General features: G+C 35.7%; 2 protein-coding genes across 2 annotated transcripts in view; one reads left to right on the top strand and one right to left on the bottom strand.

The window, feature by feature from the left end:
* Nucleotides 1-5,155, top strand: part of Shcbp1l (SHC binding and spindle associated 1 like) — a 35,206-nt gene extending 30,051 nt beyond the window's left edge. The window contains 3 exon segments of the mRNA XM_005319869.4: nt 669-919; nt 2,003-2,125; nt 4,781-5,155. Of these exon segments, the coding sequence (XP_005319926.3) occupies nt 669-919; nt 2,003-2,125; nt 4,781-5,032 (626 nt within the window). The 3' untranslated portion in view covers nt 5,033-5,155.
* A 6,744-nt stretch (nt 5,156-11,899) lies between these two features.
* Nucleotides 11,900-27,255, bottom strand: part of Dhx9 (DExH-box helicase 9) — a 38,549-nt gene continuing 23,193 nt past the window's right edge. The window contains 15 exon segments of the mRNA XM_013356185.4: nt 11,900-12,253; nt 12,255-12,741; nt 14,320-14,520; nt 15,419-15,534; nt 15,718-15,947; nt 17,763-17,890; nt 18,001-18,162; nt 18,736-18,847; nt 19,905-20,065; nt 21,047-21,199; nt 22,737-22,810; nt 22,940-23,034; nt 23,148-23,361; nt 25,348-25,448; nt 27,089-27,245. Coding sequence (XP_013211639.2) covers nt 12,182-12,253; nt 12,255-12,741; nt 14,320-14,520; nt 15,419-15,534; nt 15,718-15,947; nt 17,763-17,890; nt 18,001-18,162; nt 18,736-18,847; nt 19,905-20,065; nt 21,047-21,199; nt 22,737-22,810; nt 22,940-23,034; nt 23,148-23,361; nt 25,348-25,448; nt 27,089-27,245 — 2,463 coding nt within the window. The 3' untranslated portion in view covers nt 11,900-12,181.

Genomic DNA, 27,255 nt, shown 5'->3' with positions numbered 1-27,255 from the left:
ACGGCCAAAAGAAAAGAAAGTTGACTTAAACTCCACCTTTCATTTAAAAAAATGAAGCAAAATTTTCACTATATTTCCATGATTGTCATCAGTAGTGTTAGCTAACTATGTGGGTAGTAAGGATCATGAATGTAATTTAAGACATCTGTAGTCTTCTTGATACTAAATTGAGATAATTGTTTTAACTATTCTAGAGCACAATTATTGGTATGATTATATTAGTCTAAGCTAATTTAAGAGTCAGTCTTATATGATGGTAATTAATTACTATTTGAAACCAAAGTTAAGGTGTACATATATATATTATTTACTTACTTACTTATTTATTTATATAAAAATATATAATGTCTATAAACATAAATTTTATATTCTAGACATTTGTACATGATTGCTGATTATAAAATTTAGAGAGCTATTTGTGGAATTAGTATGTTGAATAAATATTACAGGTACATTTAAACTGATTATAAGCCCAGATTTTCCCATCACAGCATCAAAATCAGGAAAAAAAAGATTATATTCTAGTTAAATATCTACTTAGTTAACAACTGAGTAGTCTATCTTGTTAAAATACATGAAAGGAATAACAAGTATTACTGAATGACTAAAGGTCTTTAAAGTTTTAGATTACTGATTTAATTAATTATATTTTTGTCCCTATGTATCAGGAGTTGGGAAGCGAGAAGAAATTATGATTACTTCTGAACCTTCTCATGACAGTTTTGTGGTGTCCAAAGCTGACAATGTGAAACTAATGCATCTGTCTTTGATACAACAAGGGACGGTTGATGGTATTGTGGTGGTGGAGTCTGGTCACATGACTCTAGAAAACTGTGTATTAAAATGTGAAGGAACAGGAGTGTGCGTTCTGACGGGGGCCGCTCTGACAATCACAGACAGTGAAATAACTGGTGCCCAGGTACTCCACTCTATAGAAAGTATGGCTTTAGAGGACAACAGCTAACAACTTTGGGTGATCTTAACGTACAAAGGAAAACAATTTCTTTATCTTTCCTCTTGAATGGAACAATAACTCAATTTATAAACTGGTAGAAATTAACAAAAGTGAGCAACTGCACACTTCATAAAAGTGAATTGCCCAAGTGTCCAAGGTAAAGAGTCAATCTGTGATTTGAGAATTATTTTTTTAAAATTAGAAATCAGCACTTATGAAACAGTTCATGGGTCAATTATTTGATAGTTTATTTAAAAAGAAGTAAGTGCTTACAAGCTAGAAGAAATTGTTTTTAAGGTGTTCAGACTAGTTCTGACCATTTACAAATAACTGGAACATAGAAAACTTTTAATATTGAGATAAAAATCACAAAGTTCATTAAAGCATAGGAGAACTGAGAAAAATGATGAAAAAAAACAGAAAACACAAGCAATTTTTTTAGGATGACTTTTTGTTAATTTCCACTAAAATGAGGAATATACTATAGTGCATTATTAAGGATGTATAGTAGCAATAAATTTTTGTAACTAGTAAGACAATTGCTTAACGAGGTTTTGGCCTGTTTTTTACAGAATTCATTTGAGTAGAAGAGTAAGGTAATGGACTATATTACTCAACCTTCTTTCTAGACCTGTTCCCCAACACAAATATTTACTTTTCAATATTTTTAAAGCATTCTCTTACTTGTGATGGCATATGCCCATCTGTAATCCCAGCTTCTGGGGAGGCTGAGGTAGGAGGATGGCATGTTCAAGTCAGCCTTGGCATTTAATCCCCAGTACCACACAGAAAAAAATATCTCCACAATAAACTGCTGTCTGCATTATCATGAGTTTTTATGTAGCTTGTGTTTAGATTGCTAATGCAGAATTAAAAATTTCAAGCTGGGGGTGTTGCTCAGTGGCAGAGCACTCGCCTAGCATGTGCAAGGCCTTGGTTTTGATCCCCAGCACTAGAAAATAAATTACAATATTCAAATCTAAAGAAAATTTCATAGAGGGCCTTGTCTATGTGTACATGATTGTTTTATTTGATTTTAATTTATAGGGTGCTGGTGTTGAACTGTATCCTGGGAGCATAGCCATTCTGGAAAGAAATGAAATTCATCACTGTAATAACCTCAGAACTAGTGACAGTTCAAAAAGTACATTAGGTGGAGTTAATATGAAGGTATTGTCTTAACTCTTAATGTAGAATTGTCATGGGAATTTTAAGTATTAGAAAAGTAATAAAATATTAGCTTTAGTCTTAAAAGAATAGTACAAGTAATAAAATATGTTTTAATGAGGCTGAAGGGAAATACATTTAGCCCTCTAGTTTAATAATTTCAACTTAAAATCTTAGAAAATAAGCTGGAATATGAGCAAGTAGATATGCTTTTCTCTTATGAAAATATTGAGATTTTTTTCATTGAGCATATCTATAACACATTTTGGAAAGTAAAACAAATTAAGAAAATAATATATTAAAATTTGTAAAGCAAAAATAATATATTCAAAATTTGTAAAGCAAAACAATGAATATATTAATAGCAATAATCTATAGGCAAAATGCCTTCCCACTCTTTTCTGGGAAACATCTTTTTAGGTCTCTCTAGATTTAGGTAGTTAACAATGTTTTATGTTGATGAAAATTTGCCTAAATCGCTATAATTCTATTTTGTGAATGCATGTTTTCTTTCCTCAAATAGATTTTAAATTACATAAAGGCAGGCACAGGTTGTGTATCCCTTATCTGAAACGATTGGGACCACAAGTGTTTCAGAGTTCTGATTTTTTTAAAATTTAAAATTATTTATGAATACTATATATTGGATATAGAACCCAAATATAAACACAAGATTCATTTGTTTCACACACACACTTTGTTTGCACAGCCAAAAGATAATTCTTTACATTATTTTAAATAATTTTGTGCATGAAAGTTTCATGGTGTGGAGATTCACTGGTATCATTTCAGCACTCAGAAAGTCTTGGATTTTAGAACACTTCAGATTTTGGATTTTTAGATTAAAGATGCTCAACCTGTACTAGTAGACCTCCCTGCCCTACTGCCCTCACCCTCAACTTGATTTTGAACCCTAAGACAGTTAATTGGTTGAAAATAAAGTACAGGGGCTGGGGATGTCCCTCAGTGGCAGAATGCTCATCTAGCATGTGAGAAACCCTACAGGTGATCCCCAGCACCACAGAGAAAAAAAGGAAAGAAAGAATAGAAAAAGAAGGTACAAATGATCATTGGACACCATTAGAGCAATTTTGAAATCTGATTTATCTTAAAACATTTTTTCGGGCTGGGGATGTGGCTCAAGCGGTAGTGCGCTCGCCTGGTGTGCATGGGGCCTGGGTTCGATCCTCAGCACCACATACCAACAAAGATGTTGTGTCCGCCGAGAACTAAAAAATAAAATACTAAAAAATTCTCTCCCACTCTTAAAAAAAAATTTTTTTTCTGTTCTTAAGTATTTTTCAAATTTTCAATGGTTCTTAAATGTTAGTACACCCCAGTTTCTGATTAACTCTGGGGTGAAGCCTCAGGGTTTGTGCTAGTAAGTTCCCAGGTGATGCTAATACAGCTGGTCCACACACAATTTAAGAACCATATAAATCCCCCTGCTACTCAAAAGTGGGAGCCACTGGCATTACTTGGTAGCTTGTTAGAACTGCAGAATAGTGAGCCAGGCGTGGTGGTTCATGCCTGGCATCCCAGCTTCTCAGGAGGCTGAGGAGTATCACAAGTGTAAGCCCAGCCTGGGAAACTTAGCAAGACCCTGTCTCAAAAAATAAAAAGGAGTGGGGATGTAGCTCAGCAGTAGAGCACCCCTGGGTTCAATCTCCAGCACAATAAACAAAACCAAAAAAAACCCTGCAGAATATTGTCGTACCCCAGACTGATCCCAATGTTTAACAAGATCCTCAGAGGATTTAAATATATACACTGATGTTTAATAAACTTTTTAAAAATATCTTTTTTTTTTTTAGTTTTAGGTTGACACAATATCTTTATGTGATGCTGAGGATTGAACCCAGTGCCTCATGCATACTAGGCGAGCACTCTACCACTGAGCCACAACCCCAGCTCTGAAACTTTTATAAATGTATATAAACTCTGACAAGACTGTCCCGGGCCTTCTCCAGCCTTCTCTGTCCACTCCTCCTCTGATGTATTATATTCAAGCTACACTGGCTCTTTTTTGCTCCTAGAAGCTTGTTCTGGCCATTATTTACAGACCTATGGGAAACATTGTTCCTATAGGTCTGTAAATAATGTTTGACAACTTTATTATTTATATCTGAACATAATTGTTCCTTTTCAAAGAAGCCATTACTATAAAGAACACCAGTTAAGTAGTGACCCCTCCCCACACTCCCACCAAGTCATGCTATATTATACTACCCTATTTTGTTTCATAATATATGTTAAATTGTTTTCATACTTTACCTGTTAGAGGGTCACTTAAAAATTTTTTTTAGATGTTGATGGACCTTTATTTTATTCATTTACTTATATGTGGTGCTGAGAACTGAACCCAGTGCCTCACACATGCTAGGCAAATGCTCTACCACTGAGCCACAACTCCAGCCCTAGAGGTCACTTTTATGGGCCATTGCTGTATTCCCAATTACAATCAGTGATTTTTATCTAAAGCTGATAAAAATAAACTGACAACTTCATTTAATATTTTTACATTAATCAACATGAGGAAAACATGCTTGTTCAAAACTTGTTATTGTAAAGTAACTTGTTAACATATAAGGTTAACTTGTTTATATGTTCTTTGTATTAAAATTATTTAATAATTAATTTCCTCAATTAATTTAACAGGTTCTGCCAGCGCCCAAATTGAAGATGACTAATAATCACATATACAACAACAATGGCTATGGAGTAAGCATTCTTCAACCAACTGAACAGTTTTTCATTGTAGCAGAACAAACTCTCAACAAAGGAGCTGCTTCAGGAGATAAAAAAGATGATAAAATGCTCTCCAAAGTGATGCAAAACCTGAATCTGGAAATGAATAATAATAAGATAGAAGCAAATTTAAAGGGGGATATCAGAATAGTCACCAGTTAAAGCATCTGGATAAATATTAAAGTTTTATATTTTAAGAATTTGTTTAATAATTCTCATGTCCCACAGAAATGGTACTTCAATTAAATTCAAAGATTATTTAATTAAAAAATTAAAACATTTAAATGCTTTCATTGAATGATTCATTTTAACATTTTAAAAAGCTTTATTGATATGATTCGAATACCATAAAATTCATTCTTTAAAGTGTATAAATCAGGGACTGGAGATATATAGATAGCTCACTTGGTAGAATTCTTGCCTCGAATGCACAAGGCCCTGAGTTCAATCCCCAGCGCCATATAAACAAAAATAATAAAAAATGTGTATAAATTAGTAGTTTTTAGTGTATGAGGTATAATCACTATTTAACTCAGAAACAAATATGGCTTTTTAAAAAAAATATTTATTTATTTTTATGTGGTGCTGGAGATTGAACCCAGGGTCCCGCACATGCTAGGTCAGCACTTTGCCGCTGAGCTACAGCCCCAGCCCCAAATATGGCTTTAAATAGTGTTTTTTAGTGCCTAGTCCAATAAACAGTATCCAGTGTTCTAGGCAGAGTAGATAAAATTAATTTTATAGTAAATTCCCAGTGATCTTTACAATAATGTGGCACTATATTGAAATAATATTAGGTTCAAGTTAAGGATATCCAAAATGAGAGAAGTGAACAACATGTTTGTCCCTCCCTCATGTTTAAAAAATGCATGTGCATGGGCTGGGGGTGTGGCTCAGCGGCAGAGCACTTGCCTCCCAAGTGTGAGGCACTGGGTTGAAGCCTCACTCAGCACCACATAAAAATAAAGGCATTGTGTCCATTTACAACTTTGTACTTGCTTTGGTGGAACAAAGTAAAATTGGAATGATATAGAGATGATTTATCATGCCTCCCTGCATATACATAACAAGCACATTTGTGAAATGTTCCATGTTTAAAAAAAATGCAGAGGTACTCAGTGCAGGTCTGATACACAGGTGTTTAATATTGTCACAAGTCCAAGCTTCCATCTTGCTTTAGCACTGTAGACTTCTGTTAAAAATCACCCCACATTCCAAAACAGATTGTTGCTCAAACCGCAACGTCCAAATTCCAACCAAGAAGAGAGAGGACCTTTCTACTAAAGTAAAGTGCACGCATTTCAACTTTCAATCCTCTAGCTAGAACCTAATCGAATGGCTAGATTTAGCTGTAAATGAGACTAGACCATAAAATCTTTGTGATAACCACTTGTCCTTTAAAATAGGGGGTTGAACATCAATAGATTTAAAGAATCACATGATTATCTCAATAGAACAAAAGAACAAATGAAAAAATTACATAATAGGGGTTTAAATGGGGCTGGGGATGTGGCTCAAGCGGTAGCCCGCTCACCTGGCATGTGTGTGGCCCGGGTTCGATCTTCAGCACCACATACAAAGATGTTGTGTCCGCCAAAAACTAAAAAATAAATATTAAAATTCTCTCTCTCTATATATATATATCTCCTTCTCTCTCTCTGTCACTCTCAAAAAGAAACAACAAATGGTCTTCATCACAAAACAATTATATTGACTTAAGGATACTAAAGAGAGCACTCCGGCACAAATATTTAAACCTTTGACTTTTACAGCAACTATGATACTGGGGTTTAAACCTGGGGTGCTCCTTCACTGAACTACATGCCCTACATTCCCAGTTTTTTGTTTTTTTCTGAGACAGAGTCTAAGTTGCTGAAGCTAACCTTGATGAACTTGTGATCCTCCTGCTTCAGCCTCCCAAGTAGCTAGGACTACTGGTGTGGGGCAATGCACCCAGCTGAGAGTTTTTAAAGGCCTAGTTAGTCTTTAGTGCACCCACCTCCCTAAAGAACATCTGGAGGCATTTCTATAAGTGTTGTTTATACAAGGTCCTTGTTTACACATGGTCTTATATGAGTTTGTTATAATTCCAGGGGTTACTCATGGGATCCTTAACAAAATCAATCTAAGAATTTGATGAGTAATGAGTAAGGACTTTTCTTTCCAACCCTCTTCTACCTTCCTTGGTTTTTGGTCTCAGAAGAAAAGATAGGGGCAAAGATCTTTGAGAGTGAGCAGAAGCAGCAATAGGCTTCTGCTATCAAACTTCTTGCCCATTGATCATCCACCTCCATTCTATTGCTACTGTTGGTTTCTTTTTTCCCAAGCCAACCTCAGACTACATGATGCTGTTTTTTCTTATTCTTACATCCCTAAGGGATGCACAAAGCATTTTTAAGGTTAATAATTCTTCATCCTCCCACCTCATTCCCCTATAACCCTATAATGAGAAACTTTATTTTACACACACACACACACACACACAGTGATGCTGTCATAAATTACCACAAACTTAATGGCTCAAGGGGCTGGGGATGTGGCTCAAGCGGTAGCGCGCTCGCCTGGCATGCGTGCGGCCCGGGTTCGATCCTCAGCACCACATACCAACAAAGATGTGGTGTCCGCCGAGAACTAAAAAATAAAACATTAAAAATTCTCTCTCTCTCCTCTCTCACTCTCTTTAAAAAAAAAAAAAAAAAAAAAAAAACTTAATGGCTCAACACAAAGTATCAGTTCTGCAGGTTCAAAGTCTGACATGCATGGGAATCACTGAACTAATGCAAGGTGTCTGTCAATTAGTTTGGGTTTGCATTACTTATTTGATACTCTTGGGGATGATGTCTTCTTGTTCAGGTGAATTGGCAGAATTCAGTCCTTCAGGATTGGAGGGTAAAGATCCATTTCCCTGACATTTGTCAGAGGAGAGTAGAAGGGTCCTGGCTTCAACGGCTGACTGCATTTCTTGGCTCATGGGCTCCTTTCTCTAAAGCTATCAACAGTGGATCAAGTCCCTCCCCTTTTCCACTTGTAAGGACTCGTGTGTTTATATTGAGGACCACCTGGAAAAGCCAGAATAATTTCCCCAACTCAAAGGTCTTAATCTAAATCACATTTGCCATACAAAGTATGTAATCACTGAGGTTCTGGGGATTAAGACTTGGACACCTCCACCAGGACCAGCTATCCAATACACAGTTTATATATAATAATATATATTATACATATTTTATATATATAGGAACTGTGTATTGGATATAAACCGTGCATTGAATAGCTGGTTTAGCACAGTGGCAGAGTCCAAATAAGTGCTGGGTATTGAACCAGAGCCTTGTGTGTGTAAGGTATGGACTCTACCACTGTACTACACTCATGGGCCCACAATGTGAATGCATTTGAGACTAATTTAAAAACAAAAGCAAAGATGATTCCATATTTCTGTTATACATCTTATGGCTTCATAAAGATAAATGCACATATTTAGTTTTTCTACTAGGCTTTAAAATTTCTTGTAGTATAGGCACTGGATTCATAATCATTATATCTACACTGTTCTGAGCATCAACAACTGTTCAATCGCTTACTTTTAAAATGCTATTGGTGAGTTTCTGCTTATGAAAAAAAGACCAAACTAAGATTTTACAATTAAGAACATTTTTTATAGATGCCAGGGACGTAAATGGTAGAATTCTAGAAGTGAATATTGGCCAAATTGAGTTTAAAAGGGTGGTGGCCATAAGCTGGGTACCCATCTGTATTCCTAGCTATTAGGGAAGCTGAGGCAGGAGGAACAAAAGTTTGAGGGCAGCCTGGACAATTGAGACTTTGTCTCAAAAAATTAAAAGGGCTGCGGATGTAGCTCAGTGGCGGAGCACCCCTAGATTCAATAACCAGTACCAAAATGATGGCGATGGAGTGGGATAAGATTAGAACCTCTTTTTGCCTTTTCATGGTGGGCTCTCAGAGAGTGAAGATTTCCTTCTCCCGCTATTCCAGTAGCAGGTAGGGCAGAGCAACTGAAGAGCAGATGGAATCCACAGTGCTAGAGCCTCTTCTCAGTTTACAAGGAAGTAAAAGTGGCAGGTGGCTTAAAGGCATGCTCAGGCAACCCAATTATGGGAACTGTTTTGTTTGCAAGTCTCCATTCTTTATGAGACATTTGAGTCGAGACACGTGCATATTATCATGTGTTAACAGTTATGTCCACTGGAAAGCAGTGAATTTGAACAGGTCTAATTTTCCCAATATATTAAAGCAAAAATAAAACAATTACATAGTTTGGGGCTGGGGTTGTAACTCAGGGATAGAGGGCTGGCCTAGGATGTGAGAGACACTGGTTTCACTCCCTCTCAGCACCACATAAAAGCAAAATAACAATAAAGGTGTTGTGTCCATTTATAACTAAGTTTTAAAAAAAGTTCTCAGTACGTGGAAAAAAAAAATCTTCTTAAGCTGAAGTTCTTAAATAGAGTATGAACTACTTGAAATTCTAAATAAAAAATTTCACGTACATGTTGGTGGGGAATTTAGATTGTTTTCATTATATTCCCAAAGTGCCTTACTCCTCAGAAGCTTTGAGATCACTGAAACACTGATCAATGTGTCCGTTTTAATATTATTTAATATTGACATCTAACAGTTATTTGTCTTTTAACAATGTGTTCCTTTCTCCAAATAATCATCTAGTTATTTAACTTTGTAACATGATATATTTTAATAATTATGCTGTTATATTTTTGATAATTTTTCAGGATAATTTTGTGGCTACATATTCATTTATCAATGAAATTTAGAAACCATTACAAATTTCATTGAGGTACTACGTTAATCTGGAAATTCTTATAACAATTATGAATGCCAGAAAAAGATTTAGACCTAATCCTACTTATTATTTATTACCTAATAATCCTATTACTTTAGAACTATAAACTTTAATCACTTAAAATTATAAAAGTTTTAAAAGTAGGTGACAAGTACCTTACTTTTTGTTTATGGATACACTGTTGAGAAACATAGCACACTGGATTATAAAACCATTTTCTTTAAATTTAATTGTAGATTTGAAAGAAATATAGGATTTCAAAGTTTCAAAATTCCCAAAAGTGCTTCCATTTCCGAGACCAACTCACCCTAGTTTGCTCAGGACTTATGGTATCTCACAGGGTCCTAAGCAAATTGAGATATTTGATCACCTTAATCAGTTTCCAGGAATTAAAGATTCTACTTTTTTTTAAACTTGTTTTCAAAATAATTCATGATGAACTCAGATTCTATAATTTCCTAACACGGTCCAGAAACCTTTTTTGTATGTAGTACAGCAGTCCACAAATAACAAAGGTATCAAATATAACTTAAAACTTCCAGTTTTCTGGACAGTGATTAAAACCTAGCAAATACAGTGAAATTAAAGTGACTTTTCTCAAAATCAAAATATGTAGGTTTCTTTTTTCACATGGGATGCATCACCACATCCAGCTAAAATATTTCAATCCAACTATAAATTCCATTTCTGATGTCTTTACTATCTTCATGTTCCAACAGATTCCAAATTCAGAGGTACTGTCTACTTCATTGAATTTAGAGATTCCTAGGAGTAAGAAACTTCTGGGTATGTCAACGAAGACTTCCAAATTTGATTGGCATGTGAAAGAGAACCACCCTGCATAATGTGGACAGCCCACATGCTCAATTTTTGAGTGTGACCATGGCTGCACAAACCCTTGGCAAGGGTATTAGGATCCTTTACTCTTCAAGGTGGACTCTGACCAGCAATTCTCCACAATTGCCAGGCCTTCAGGCTGACTGGGGATGCATCTTTGGTGCCTCTTGCTGGAGGCTCCAGCTTCTTTGAGCAGCCCAGACCTGTGTGTGCAGATGGCCATTATGAACTAAGCAATTTCTGATCATGAAAGCCAACTGTATAAATCCCTATTCTCATTTATATATATATATATATAATAATACACACATATACATATGTGTAATTCCCTTTCATGCCACATTCAGTATAGAGGAAGCAAACAATGAAGCTTAGAAGTGCAATGAAGGTACTAAGTGTACAAGCTGCTCATGGACACAATGGGCTGCAAATCAGGTCCATGCTCAACCATCTTAACTTCTACAGGAGCTGACACAATTGTCCATGAAAACTCACTGAAGCCTCAAACCCTGGTTTTTACCCCCAAATCCTCTCCAGTTTCCAGTCCCTTTCTCTCCAGCATGTAATCAGGGATCATTTTTAGAAAAGTATTTTCTATGTGGACTATAAGGGGAAGTTGAGAAATCAAACACTGGTTGACACAAGATAGTAATATGCCACAAAATTGGTCAACAAAGCAAAGCTTTGTGAATTTTCAGTTGTAATGAACTGAACCGGGAGACCTTGGATTCAATCACTAGAACAAAAACAAGCCAACTATGAAAGAATCCTATGATGGAAGCATTTTTGGATTACAGAAGGATAACACTACTGAGTTAGACACAACAGCTTAAATTCACAAGGCACAGGACAGCAAAATCAAACTAATGGAAGCTCTAGAAACCTATACAGGTTCCAGATCTTTAGCTAAACACTTCTGAATGGTTCTTTCCATGTTTCCACTGGAAAAGTTGCTGGGGGCTAGAATTCAGTCAAGTGAGGCATTATTCATCTTATACCTCTTACGGTATTTTTCACAATCCTAATGTCAAAAGAAAGCAGAGTCCTCACAGATAGTCTTACTAACCACATATCAAACGTTAAGTGGTAAAGAGATATAATCTACCTTAATTTAGAAAAGAAAATGCTGATCTCAATTTTGAAGTTTTTTCAGACACAGCTTCAGAGGAAGCCAAAATGTTCAGCCCTAGTTACATGGAGGTCCACTTGACTTGGGCACTCACTGGTCAATATGGTGAAACAGCAATTAAATTCCAAGACTATTTATTCTATTACAAGTACTAATATCACTTGCATATTTCTCAAAAAACAGTAGAATACAAAGAACAAATATGATTGGCATTGTAAACTTAATCAATTACACACAGTCGTCATTCAGTGGAATACTTTATTTTCTATTGTATTAAACAAAAGCCAAGAAAATATCAAGTTAATTTAGAAGGCAAATCTTTACTCCTTAAAGAAAAAATACAAACTGTAGTACTTTTATAATAGATCATATTTTACATAATATAAACAAAAATCACTAATGTGTCTATATGCTTGGTTTCCTTAAACTACAATGAACCACAGAATAGGTGGAAAATGCGTTTATTTTTCTTTTGGTGCAAATAATAAACATCATGGGAAAACACACAGCATGCTTTTTTTTTTTTTCAAAAACTGTCTATGCACAGGCACTGACATAACCAAGTTTTAATAACCACCACCTCCTCTTCCCTGTCCAAAGTAGCCACCACCATAGCCCCCCCTACCTCGATGGAATCCCCCAGATCCTCGGTAGCCCCCTCCAGATCCTCTATAATCTCCACCACCACATCCTCTGTAGTCTCCCCCAGATCCTCTATAGTCTCCCCCGGATCCTCTGTAGTCTCCACCAGATCCTCTGTAGTCTCCACCAAAGTTTCCCCTATAACCTCCTCGGAAACCTCCTCTGTAACCTCCTCCACCACCACCACCACCTCCACCATATCCTCCTCGATAAGAGTTGGAGCCACCACCATAACCACCGCCACCTCCATAGCCTCCGCCTCCGCCGCCGCCACCACCACCACCACCACCTCCATAGCCTCCCCCACCAAAACCTCCACTGTTATAGCCACCACCATAGCCTCCAGTGCCATAGCCTCCACCACCATATCCAGAAACTCCCCTTCTATATCCACTGCCATTATCATATCGGGCCATCTTGGGAGGTCGTGGACCATCTCCATACCTAGGAAAAGCACAAAACCACCATTTTGGTAAATCTGGGTTTTTTTCGCCTCATATGTACACGTGTTTTATTTATTTTGTACAACTGGGATCAAACAGTCTTGTACATGTTAAGCAAGCAGTCTACCATTCATTAGCTATACCCTAATCCCACAACTTAACACTTCTGAATTACTCAACCAAATATATAAATTTAATTTTATTTGAAAATTTAATGTAAAACCGAATGTAGACCAAGGCACAAATACAAACTGAAATAAATCTAATATGCATTTTCAAAAGACACAGTATCTACAGGCAACAACCATAAACAGTCTAAAAGTTCTTCCTGTTTCATTCTTGAAGGCCTTAAATTTTGAAAGTTTTGTCCTTAAAACTTTTTTTTTTTACTCAGTTCAATATACAATGTTCTAAGAAATTCAAGTATTAAAAAAAATACACTAGAAGTTGTTCCTGGTACTGGCAATAAACCAAAAATTTGTTATTTACCAAACACCAAAATTTTGGTATTCTCCTGTATTACCTCAGAAGTGTTCCTGAAAAATGTCTTGACAATCTGTTTCATAGGGCGAATGATAAAAATGTGGGCTAAAGGAAATCTGCACATCAATTGGAAAAACAATTCTAATTCAGCTTATTAGTATGGAACACTCTGAAGACTGACACTAGCAATCCAATAGCTATCCAAGTCAGATACAACAGCTATGAATTCAGGTTACTCCACTGCCCACCTTCTATTGATTTTATTGAAAACCTGTTTATGTATTCAAATCCCCACTTCAAAGAAAAGCCAAAGAACCATTTGAAAAAAAATTGCTCCAAAATGGCATAGTGGTATATGCCTGTAATCCCATAAGATCACGAGGTTGAGGCAGAAGGATTTGGGTTCAAAGTGAGCCCTAGCAACTTAGCAAGAGACTAAGCAACTCATCAGGAAGTGCTCCTAGGTTCATTCCCCAGTACAAAAAAAAAAAAAAAAAAAAAAAAAAGCATGAAGTACACTGATAACATGCCACCAAGTCTGCAACTTTACAAATTTTAAAAAAAGTCACAATAAAAAATTAGTGACCCTAAATGAAGACCACATGGGTATACGTTTTATATTGTGCCTTTTCTGTAGGTATCAAATATTCCCAAAATAATAAGCTGAAGGCAAAGAAAAAAACAGGAGTCAAAAAAATTTTTTTTAATTAAGAGAAATTTCATCTTTTCATACTCTTATTTCCTCAAAATAAAGCCTGATGCTTTAAATTTAAGAAACAATTTAACCTATCCACCTTTTTTCTTCAGAAATGCCAAAATAATGTTGTGATAAGAGAACTATCTAGGCTATATCACTTACCTGGTTAGGTGAACTACTTTGACCCATGTACGTACACTTAAGGTTCTTTTCCATCTCTAACAGAGATAGGAAAAGGTGAGGAGATGGGTACATGGTATTCTTTTGTTCTTAGTATGTCAGCCCAACTAATTTTTGTATTTAGGGCTTGCCTAGTTCCATCAACTAAATATGGGAATACTAGGTCTACAAGGAATATCCAGCCTCTGTTTGATTCAAAGAAAGCAATGTGGTACTCACCGTGCACTGCCAATCATAAGGTTTATACCAGCAGCTGATGGCCTAGAGATTTGGCGAATCATGTTAAGCATATGTTCATTTACAGGGTCCAACTGGCTGATGATATTAGGTTGTTTGCTTACTTCAACAACCAGAGCTTCCATTGCTGCTCTGAGGGCAGTGATACAGGCAGCGGCTTCATGGGATATTTGTAGTCTGATCCTAAAATAAGAAAAACAAAAACTAAGAAAAGGCCCACAAGCACCAAGGCTACTTAAGATTCCTTAAATTAAGAGATGACTTTTCATGGAATAAATCTAACTCTTTAACAAGTACAAGTGCTATATCCAATGAACCAAGGCTTAGGCAAACACAGGTATGAGGAGTAATAATAATCTGTATTAACTTCTTTAAAAAAAAACCCTGCTAGCTATTGGGAGTCTCATAACTCAGTCTCCAATAAATTAAGAGACTCAGAATGTTGGGATTCAGGAAGCAGCTCTAGTAAGACAGACTGCTTAGTATGCATGAAAACCTGGTTCAATTGTCGTCACCACAAAAAAAGAAAAAGAACAGAAATTAAGAATGGTGGACTCTTCTACATTATCCTACATTATCAAGCTCCATTTCATTATGGCAGAATGCACACCACAATGTCTTATAGAGCACATGGCACCCAAGCTCTAATTAGAGTATACTTTGGTAGGACAGTATTCATGGTGACATAAGTGACAAATCTATAATGCATTTACTTCTACTGGGATAGTCAATTTAAAATATACTTTAGGGCTGGGGTTGTGGCTCAGCAGTTGAGCGCTTGCTTACCACAGGGCGAGGCCCTAGTTTTGATCCCCAACACCCCATAAAAATAAATAAAGATATTATGCCCAACTACAACTTAAAAATGTAAATATTAAAAAATAAATGAATAAAATACACTTTACATAGAACAATATGACCAACATTTACCACTCTCCAAGAAAACATGTGATAAAGAACCAAATATGGTCCACTAAATCTTGCATTGTTTACTTTACATTGAAGTCAGAACAGAGCTGAGTTTGGGCATATCTCAGAATTCTAAGAATTCAGTTTGGAGGTCATATCTGAAAATCCATACCAGTCATCTACAAACACAATTTGCCCATCAGATTGGACTCTCTTGGAAGCAAAGAGAAGCAACTGCAAGGGGGTGACTAAGGTCATGCCTTTAGCAGAGATGGCTCGGGTTCGAATCTGCAAACGGAAAAAGAGGCAAGAGGAAATCGTTGATATGCCAACTGTCAAATAATGCCTATAATAACAACGTATACTGTGAATATTAAAATTCACAGTTCACAAACGTGAAAAATTAATGTGCACAAAGGATAATAAAATGAATTTGAATTTTTGAACTTTCTTAAATATACCTTTACTTACCTTTTCACCAAATACAAAGAAGGGAGAAGGGTACTTCATGTCTTGGCTGCTAAATGGACAATTAACAGATGATTTGTGGATAAGTGCATTACGCCCTTCGGTAGTAAGAATCTTTCTCTTTTCCTTATGATAGCATACATTAGGGTACACGCCAAAAGCCAGGAGAGAGATAACAACATCCAAATTATTATCTGGTCCAGTGTTAGTAAACACTTGTGTCAACAAACAATCTGTTAAAAAGAATAGTTTAACAAAAAGAAAAAGAAAAATCAGTTAACTGGCAAATCCTCATATCTCATGCAAACTAAATAGAATAATTCTTCCACTTTACAAATAACGTGGCTAAAAAACTTTCTTCTCAGAACCTTACTATCAAATTCAAGAAGGCCAAATTATATTCTGGGCAAGAACAAACATGCAACAACAAATCCATCGTGTACAACTCTAGTCCACCAGTTAAAAAAAAAAAAAAAAAAAAGAGGAAAAGAAAAAATATTTCAAGTTCCAGGAGAAATTCTGCTAAGTCCCCACAAGAAAACTAAAGTATCTGCATTCTTTTCTACAAAACCACAGCAGAAGCCAGGATGATTGCTGGAAACAATAAAAATCATCTACTCTCTGAATTCACATTAATCTGATAGGATCAAAATGTTTACTGGCTATTATTAGATAGCTATTACTTGTAGAAGATGGAGTTAGTGATAATCTAAGAGAATAAGGGCTTTTTTCACCCAGTCTATCTATACATTTTGAATACATGATCACTAATAAGAAGCCTAACAAGGTAAGATAAGAATAAGGATATATTTTGTTCTGACTAAATCTGAGTTCTAGTTTCACAACTCCTAATTAAATAAATCTGGATAAATAATTTAAACTCTGGTTTTGGGTTAATAATCCATAAAAAGTATTACTAACAGCTGAGGCTCAGGAGTTTTTAAAAAGAATCTAGCACATAAAATTGCCTTTCGCTTTCTGTTGAAAAAAAATCCAGTCAGTTTACCACAGATGAGAACTACTGTATCTTTTCAGTAATGTACCTTTGCCCAACAACCAAAGAAGGTTTCAACTAAACATGTCCTATTTATGGTTATGCATGTCCTACTTCTATTTCTCAATGTTTAGCCTAGGTAGAAAACACCAACTTTTTATTAAAACAAAAAAAAATTTAGAATGTATCACACATCTTAATGACCCGTTTCATCTCTAAGAGCTTAAATTCAAGTCACTTTAAAACTTAAATGTGGTAAATTTTACTTCAAATTGCAGCTAGCTATGGTGGCATATATCTGTAAATCCCAGCAACTTACAAAGATACTGACTCAAAATTAAAATAAAAAAATACTTCAAGCTGGGCATGGTGGTATAAGCCTGTAATCCCAGTAACTCACCAGGCAAAGGCAGGAAGATCAAGACTTCAAAACCAGCCTCAACAACTTAGTGAAACCCAAAGCAACTCAGTGAAACTATCTCTAGATAAAATATTTTTTTAAAAGGCTGGGGTGTGGGGCTCAGTACTTTTAAGTGCCTTTGGGGGATTCAATCCCCAGTACCAAAGGAAACACAAAAACCAAAACCACTTCAAATTTAAAAAGGAATACTCACTGAACTAATTAAATCACTTCTCAATGTGCACTGAACATCATGACTTTGTTTCCTTTTTAAAAGGGACTTCCATGTTCAAAGAACTAAGAAATAACTGGGTACATAGTGGTGGAGTGCTTGTCTAACGTGTGGGGCTTTATTTATTTATATGAGGTGCTGAGAATCGAACCCAGCACCTCATATAAATAAATAAAGCCCTATCAACAACTAAAAAATAAAAAAAGAATCTGGGCATGATGCTGAGAAAGGAGGATCTAGAGTTCACGGCCAGCCTCAGCAAAAGTGAGGCACTAAGCAAATGAGACCCTGTTTAATCCCTGTGACTCCCTTGAAAAACAAAGAAGATTGAGCATATGATCTTAAGTCTGAAGGTTAAATATTCTATACTTTAAAATAGGCACATCAGTATCACTTCACAAATTACTGTAACAGAAGCTTACCTTCTGGAAATCCAGAATTAATCAGGATCTCTTTAAGCTGAACTTTGGCTTCCCAAGTCATTCTCAGTGTAGCCATATTGAGACGTTTATGTTCACAAAAACGTATCTCTGCTTCTTCTCCACTCATTCTATAAATTGGAATGGTAAAAAGACATTGTCAAAGAACAGAGAAATCCACACCAGATTAGAAAATAGAAACAGCTCACCCAACTTTTAGAACACTCTTTCAAACCAGTACCTCGCATCATCCCAGGCTTGAAACACTGATAAAAGGGCCACATGATCAGAAAATCTATTTCCAGCAAAATTCCGATGGATATACCCCAGGCGCTTTCCCTCACTAATGAAAGGCTCAGGAAAGCAGGTAGCAGCAGAGATGGTACAGACAGCATCACCCACACTGAAAAACAAATTGACACTTAAATTGAGACTAGATAATAACCTTGATGCCAATAGGGCAGGTAGCACTCACTGTGGGCTGTGGGTCTGAGTCTTTATTGGCTAAAATGATGCTTTTATCAGTGCTAAATTGGCTTAACCAGGAACATTTATATAGGTCCTTTCTCCAGAAGAAAGTGAAATTACCTCTGACAACAATGGCTGAACATCCACCATAAATTATGACCAAGAATCATAATTTTCCCTTTCCCATTCTCTCAAAGAAATATCTTTTTATCTTCCAAACTTTATGATAAAAACGTATCCCTTTCCATAGTACTATTTCCTTTCAAGGGACAACTAAACTAAAATCCTGGGGAATGCCATTCTCTTTTGAGAAATCAGTGCTTATCCCCCAGCTTGAAGAAATGCACTGGAAGAAAAAGGACTAGTTTTCCTATTTGTCTTTGTATCTAGATATATCAGTTATTTTAACCAAAAAGTGTCTATTTTTCCTTAAAATGGATCTTGCTTACATGGAGTGGATTATGATTCTGAATTATCACCACTATCAACAACAATACAAAGTACTTACTAGAAAATACACCCCATTATCATCATTTTGCCAAATCGGGGCTCAATGGGGAGCTTAGCCAGGATTCGTCCCAAAGGAGTCAACTCATCATTGACATCCAAGGCATCAAGTTCTGTGAAAAAATATTTCTGTATGAGCAGAAATGGTAAGGAATACCCTTAAATGTAAGTAAACATAGATTTGCTTCATAGATTAAGGCTAGGATAGGGAATTTAAGATCCCATCATTTTTCAAAGCAACTGCCAGCACCATGTCTACAACCATCAATGCCTCACTTAATTTGCTACTATGGATTGATCCCAGGGACACTGAGCTACACACCCTAGCCCTATTAATTTGGAGACAGGTTCTCACTAAATTGCTAATGTTAGCCTGAATTTGTGATTCTCCTGTCTCAGGCTTCCAAGTACCTAGGATTATAGGTGTGTGTCAGTGTGCCCCTCAGAACCAATTCTTTGCACTCAAAAAGTAGAACAAAAGTAAATTATAGAGCATCTAACATAAATGATACTAGAATTAGATCTTGTGGAATATAAATCTACATACAGCCTACAAGAAGTCTATATAAACACAGTAATAATAATAGCATCATGAGTACCTATGTTCCATACCATTAGTCAAGACACAATCAGCTGATAATAATTTTAAAGAAAGCAATGAAATCTGGAAGCTTTAAGTTTGCACAAAAGGTGAATGCTTGATTCAAAACTCAAATGCGGAGCCTTCTGACTCCAATGCCCTTATTTTTCAAAGTACAATACCTTTCTAATATACTCAAAAAGAAAACAATGTTCTAACACATGTACACCATAATAAAAACAAAGTTTAATACTATAAACCTTATTACCACAGCTCTTGTTTACTTTATCTTCATTCTTTTAAAAAAAAAATTTTTTTTAGGGCTCAGTGGTAGAGTGCTAGCCGTGAATGCACAAGGCCCTGGGTTCAGTCCCCAGCATTCCCCCCCCCAAACTATTTTTTAGTTGTAGATATGGTACCTTTATTTACTTATTTTTATGTGGTGCTGAGGATCAAAAACTATCTCACACATGCGAGACAAATCCCTACCACTGAGCCACAAACCCAGCCCAGACTTCATCTTCATTCTGTTTCATTCATTAAGTATTATCTGCTAATACTTGTGTGAACAAGTCTATATCTACAAGTACCTCTAAGAGTGTGCTCGGCTTCAATCACAGCATCCAAAGGTGGAGGTTCAATTGCCTTGGCCAGGAATTGGCCAATTCCTCCTAGACGCAGAAGTTTTATGCTCAAAGCAATTTCATGCAATGGTGTTCGAAACATCTCTGGTGTCATGTGTGTTTCAAGTCTAAGAGAAAATAACTATAGTAACTATCCTCTTTGTAAACAGAAGTTATTCTACCAAAATTTTTGCAGAGATAGTCAGGAATATAAAGCTCCGCCCCCCTCGCTTTATTATTCAATACAAACTCTGTGGAAAAGTTTTAGTAGTTGTTTCTGACCTCACTCTTAATAAGTGTAGATGTATACAATAATGCAATGAATTAGTACTGCTGGCAAGACTTAGATCAACTTAAATTAAGTTTACATAAAATTTTACAACATCTCTTTCCTTGCCTTGCTGAGAAATGAGCAAAAATTCCTTACTAAACGGTAAATTTGTCATTATTAATTTATCATTACTTTGTTTTAAGATTTTAAAGAATAACTATATTTCTATTTAGTCAAAGGACAATGTAAGTCTAAAAAAGAACTAGATGGTCCCCAAATGCCACAGGCACTCATCAGTTCATTTTAATACTTATCCATATACCTGTAATGAAAGTTACTTGTATAAAAACATTAAAAATCAATATGATTTTTCTTCATATCATGCACACTTATGCACCTGGAGAATTTCTTCTTAATGAATAGTTCCCATCCAAAAATGTTTCAAAAAAAAAGAAAAAGAAAGAAAAGGTCTATGTAATATAAATGAAAATGGATAAAGAATTGATAGTTGGATTTGAGTCCTGACTCTGCAGTCACTCCATGAACTTTGTCTTACTAGAATATCCTAAATTTCTCAGGAACATAAAATGCACTATGACAAAGTGAATTAATGGTAATAAAACTGAAAATAGAAATACTCTATAAATACAAAGGAACCTTCATATCAGTAATTCCAAAATGACAAAGTTATTGTTTTATCAAATAAGCTGTCATTTATTTCTTCTTTTCATTCTTACCACAATTTAATTTTCTAAGCTAAGCATTCTTCAATTCTTGACTGTAGGCATGTATACATCAAGTTGATGGAAAGAAAAAGTACCCGTTAATCTTGTCTTACCTCTCAAATCTAGCTCGGCTACAGAGGTGAAAACAGAATCCAGGCCGTACGCGTCCAGCTCGGCCTTTCCGCTGCTCAAGATTTGTTTTGGATGCCCATACTGTAGCATAGTTGGTCATGTTATTGTGAGCAGTGAACAGTTTCACTTTTTGCCTAAATAGGAAAGACTGGTTTACTCGAAGACCCACAAATATTCCTAAAATCTATAGCCATTAACTAGTAGATGCTTTCCAAATAGTGATGCCTACTACTTGTAAATATCTGTTTCTGATAGCACAAATAAGATCCAGAAATTTGAACTATACTCGCCTAGTTGTCAATCTAGTAAAAAGTAATTTAATACAAATGAAACATTTATCACCTGGATTGCCATGGAAAACTTACATTATCAAAAATGAGTATGAGACTACTACTTACAAGGTTTTACAGACGTAAGTGAAGCTAGCTTGGTGGTACCTTTCTGTAATCGAAGTCTTAGGTGGCTGAAGCTGGAAGATGTCAAGTTCAAAGACAGCCTTGACAACTACTGAGAAGCCCGTCTTAAAAAGAACTCCGGGCTGTAGCTCAAAAGTAAAGTGACCCTGGGTTCAATCTTCCCACCCCCATAAAGATTTACATACATCAATTTAAAGCATGAAAATAAAATACTACACATGCATGTAAGAGAAAATTATCCAAGTTATCTCTATTCCAGTGTTAAATCCAACTTTTAGGGTTTCTATGATCTAAAGTTTATAACCTGAGACAAAGCTTATAAACTTTAGATCATATGGAACATCTCATACCCTACCTCATCAAATGGTGCCTGTACAGTATATGTGAATCCCTAAGTAAGCTCATTTACACCTACAGGTAGTCAGTAACTACAGGACTGGGATTAGAAGAAAAGGCTATTCACCATTCTGTAAAATGCTCATTGGCAAATCACTTTTTTTTTTGGCACCAAGGATGGAAATCAAGGACACTTGAACCACTGAGCCACATCCCCTGCCCTATTTTGTATGTATTCAGAGACAGGGTCTCAAGGAGTTGCTTACTGCCTCACCACTGCAGAGGATGGCTTTGTATTTGAAATTCTCCTGCCTCAGCCTCCCAAGCTGGGATTACAGGCGTGTACCACTATGCCTGGACAAATCTTTACTAATAGCCATGACAGACTGGTAGACTCTATACAGAAGGAACACAAGGTTAGCCAGTAGAGGACTAAGTCTGGAGCCTTCTGCATACAGGCAAGCACTCTACCACTGAGCTATGTCACTGGATGCTTTGATTTTTGAGTCAACTTGCTTAGTTTCTAAGGCTGGTGATGAATTTGTGATCTCCCTGTTAGACAGGCTCCTATGTACCTGGGATTATACTCATGTGCTATCACACCAGCAGAAATCCTTTAATTCTTAAAAGGAGTGGGAGCATACTTAGGAAGAACATTTGTTTACGTGCTAAATGTTGGTTACCTTACATACCAAGCAGCTTTGATGAAATGAAAACAAGGAAAATGGTGTGTGTGTGTGTGGGGGGAGCAGTGGGATGCACTTACAAGTTTTAATGAAAGGCTGTGTAACTTTGATTTGCAATTACCTCTAAACAGCATACACAGATGCCTAAGAATTTTCAAAGTACAAAAATACAGGTGTGTTGAAATATAAGGTGTTTTTGATTCTATGCACAAATAGATTTTTGGGAAACTTACTTGCAGGAATCAATGACATAAACAACATCATTTATAGTAATGCTTGTCTCAGCAATATTTGTGGACAAAATAACCTGCAAAAGATTTAAAAAGTATACTTATAGAAGCAATCATATATGCTTACATAGCAAATGTCATAGTCTTTAAAAACATTTATACAATATTTATACCCTTCAATCCCATTAATAATGTTGACTGTTTACCTTGGTTACACCAACTGGTACAGGATCAAATACTTTGCGCTGTTCCTCTCGAGGTATCTGAGAATGCAGAGGTAGAATTTGATACCTGTGTGTTCCTATAATAATACAGAAACATTGAGGACTATTAATGGGAGCTGGTTTGAAACTTCATTGTGGCCTAAGGTATATTTTCTTTCTCATATATGTGAAAAATTCACAAGATTCATACCAAAATGTGGATTCATTTCCAAATGCTTTTGCATAGTATAAATCAAATTCCAGCCAGGTAAAAAAACCAAAACAGCTCCAGGAACATTGAGGGTTTCAATGTACTTAAGCAGAGCTTCAATGAGTTCAAAAGGAGTTTCCTTTTCATTCAACTGAGACATGCTCATTTTTGTTTCTGGACCATATTCATCTCCACAGATCAGGTTGCAATTTGCCTGAGAATGAGAAAACAAAGGGATGACACATTTTTATTGTTTCAGTTGTTACAGCTCATGAAATAAATCATGTAGATTTGTTCTTTAGGTTTGAATAATACCTAAAGTTATTACTATCATTCCTAAATGACTATAGTTATACCACTAGCATTAGAAATTTACTTTCCATACATATAGAAAACATATCAATACACTAAATTTTCCTGAGGACACCAAATTAATGTACCAACTTTTATATGATTTCATTAGCTATCTTGTAGCAAGTAAATTTCTTTCCTATGCCAATTAATCCTAGTTTACTTTCCTTATTGTCTTATAAACTAGTATGATTGATGTGATCTTTAATTCACTTCATCTATTTTAAAATATAATGATTATGGGCTAGGGTTGTAGCTCAGTGGTAGAGCGAGCGCTCACATAGCACATATGAGGTGGTGGGTTCAATCCTTAGCACAAGAAAATAAAAGAGGTATTTAAAAAAGTTTAAAAAAACTATTATTTGTCTTTTCTAAAATATGTGCCTTAAAAAAATCACTGATAAGGACTGGGGCTGTGGCTCAGTGGTAGAGCGCTTGCCTAGCTTGTGTGATCTTCAGCACTACATATGAATAAACAAAGTGAAAAAGCCATTAGCAAAAAGAAAAAAAAAATCAATGATAAACAAAGACCTCAAAAATGAGAAAAAAGTTATTATAATTGGTCTTTTTCTCCTGCTATTTTCTAATTTGTTGCCTTCTGTTTTAGCAACTATCAGGAACCATTTCCTTAGAAATCTGCCGTTATTTTTAAAAAATTATCTTCCTTCCAATTTCACCAATTTATTCCCTCATCTCTAACATCCAATTTTGGTATTTGAATATGTGAGGGGGAAAGTCCTTTGCACAAAATTATCTTTTGCTGCCAAGTTAAAAAACATGACATGTTTTACCCAAAAAGAAGATATAGGGCCGGGATTATAGCTCAGCAGTAGAGCACTTGCCTCTCACATTGTTGAGACCCTGAGTTCAAAACTCAGCACCACATAAAAATAAATAAGTAAAATAAAGATATTCTGTCCAACTACAACTAAAAAATAAATATTAATAAAGAAAATAATAAAAGAAAAAACCCCTGCAGACTCTGTCCTTAGAAGTCCTCCAGGTTCTTTTTGATGTGACAGGGAGGAGGAACCTGTAAAACTTCAACCAGGCCATAAGGACTGAAATTACCTGTAAAAATTTCTTTTTTCTCCACAGTTACTAGTAAAGGAGTTGAAAACTATGAAGCTACCATCTTTGTCCTTATGTATGCCCTTACCTTCTCAGAAGCTCCTCTCACCCCAGATTTTTTATCAGATTCTTTTGGGAATGGAACTTTTGAAAATGAAGACTTTTCTTCCTTTGTCTTCAAAGTCAGCTTTGAGTAAAACCTATTTTCCTGCCAATTTGATTCTCAATATTTCTGACACAGCAAATACTGTGATGTTAAATTCTATTTAATTTGCATATAAAAATATGAATTTTTAAACTTTTGTTTATCCACTTCTGAAACACACAGAAAATGTCTCCTTTCCTGTTCCTTCCCAGGATATTATTATTACTCCCACCATAGCACTCCCTTCACTTGGTAAAATCATTGCCTCTTTAATCTGTGACCATAGCTGCCAGGAATCACTTGGGATCTTCTTAAAATGGACTAGGGTTGTAGCTCAGGATTCAGGATTAGTAGATCTGGGGTGGGGCACAAATTCTGTCTTTCTCCAGTTTCCCAGATGTTCTCCTACACTTGGAGAAATAATACCTTAAAAAGTTTTTAACCATGTAGGGTTTTTGAAATTTTTTTTTGGTTGACACATATGCCAGAGATTATTTAACTGATGGCAGAAAGGAGCTTATAACTCTACCTACAAATAATCTAGAGATAGATAATCTAACATGTTTTTAATAAAATTAATTGCTTTTCTACATTGTTTACCCACACTGAAAATTCCACATGAAATCCACTTACATCATCATCCTCACCACTATCATCCTCCTTGTCCTTTTTTTTCTTGTCTTTCGGTGGAGGAACAAACTGGGTCATCTGAATACAATCTTCCAGAAAATATTCTACAAGGAATATTTTAGTGTTAAATCCAGTTAATTATGTACATGTGATCTATCAACTTTCAGAATGTAGTACTATTAAATTCATTTGTTAATTCATAGCTGAAGGTTCCTTAATACCCTTCAATGTGACTCTTCACAATTTCCAACATGTTCTAATAATAATTATCTTCTATTTTAATAGAACTTAGTGGTCTCCGCTCTCAGATCCTCAAGAATATGTATTATGCAAGCTCTCAAAAAGCCAGTGGAGGTTGTTTGTGTGCCAAGCACTCACCAAACATTTATGGAATGCCCACTATGCATATGCATTGTATACCTGTCCTGGTATGTCAGAAATAACCTCAATACAGCATTACACCATAATCCATTCCTCCTCTACCAAATGAATATGTACATTAGGCTCTTTTTACCTGTTCTAATATAAAGATTGGAATATCTATCAATTCCACCTAAGAGTCTGATGGGCCCAGAGTCATCTCCTTCTCTCCACCCCTAGGTGGAGCACAAAGTGTGGTACTCATCACAGTATCAAGAACACTTGTTTAATGTTTACTGTTTTTAAGTATACTAAGTTTCCCCCAGTTTTCATACCCCATATGCATTTTACTTTGGATTTTATCCATTACTATATTATTTATTTTTCTGCTCAAATAGTTCCATACTACTATGTTATTTATTTTTCTGCTCAAACAGAACTATAATTTTCTGGCAAACTATACTTCTTTCAGGTTTGCTACTGTGTCCCTTTATTCAATTATTGTGGTCTTTTTATAAAAAACTTCCTTATTTCATGATACAAGATGCTTCAGGTTCATATTATACATTTCTTACCTTGGCCCTAGGATTCATCATTTCTCTAGGGATATCTGGTTTCTTTAATTTGAGAATGGCATTTGAAAAAGATTAACCTGCTGTACATATTCTTTGTTACCAAGTTGTCATTGCTTTTATTCCCAGAGACAGGGCAGTATCTAAGTATACTAACTGCACCTATTCATTTCTACCTATATTTAGCTAAATGTGAATCACCCTGATGACTCTTAATTGTATTCTAATACCACATGGCTCACTCTAGCCTGCACCCTACTCACCTGAAACTTTTTCACCCAAAGAGTAAAAAAAAACTGGCACCACCACTTCTATTCATTTGCTTGGTTTTTCAATTTCCATACACAAACAGCAGTTTTAGAGTTCATAACCCAAACTTATGTGAAATACAACTATCGTAATTTTTATTTCAGAGCTACACCTATTTTTCAATTTACAAAATTTGGTATCCAGGCACAGCCATCAATTCATACCTACATTATTAATCTATTTTCATGTCTTCAATTAGACTGTGCTTTAAACTCATTTTAACAAATCTAAATGACAGTCCTAGAAAACAGTGGTGATAAGTGTTCACAGAAATAATTACCTACTACATTTCTGATTTATACTTACCATATAGCATTCCTCACCAAGACCTAGGTGAATATCTAAAATTGTTGGTAGATCCTAACAATGTAAGCATATAAACAGAATCAAGAATGCTTTGATGCATCTAATATTCTAATTTTGCCTATATCCTAAATGATCTGTAAAAGTATTATTCTGGTCAAAACATGCTCACCTTCCTACCCAGTTTCCATAAAATTTACCTTGAACTGGGTAAGTCCTCCCATAAACTTCAATTATGGGGCAGTTGAAGAAATATTCACAGAACATGCTGGTATCAATAGTAGCAGACATAAGAACTATGCGAACTTCTGGATAAGCCAAAACCACATCACGCAGTACTACCAAGAGGAAGTCAGTCTATTAAAAT

The sequence above is a fragment of the Ictidomys tridecemlineatus genome, chromosome 10 (assembly GCF_052094955.1).
Source record: "Ictidomys tridecemlineatus isolate mIctTri1 chromosome 10, mIctTri1.hap1, whole genome shotgun sequence".
Classification (NCBI taxonomy): domain Eukaryota; kingdom Metazoa; phylum Chordata; class Mammalia; order Rodentia; family Sciuridae; genus Ictidomys; species Ictidomys tridecemlineatus.
This window is presented reverse-complemented; position numbering and strand designations above follow the sequence as displayed.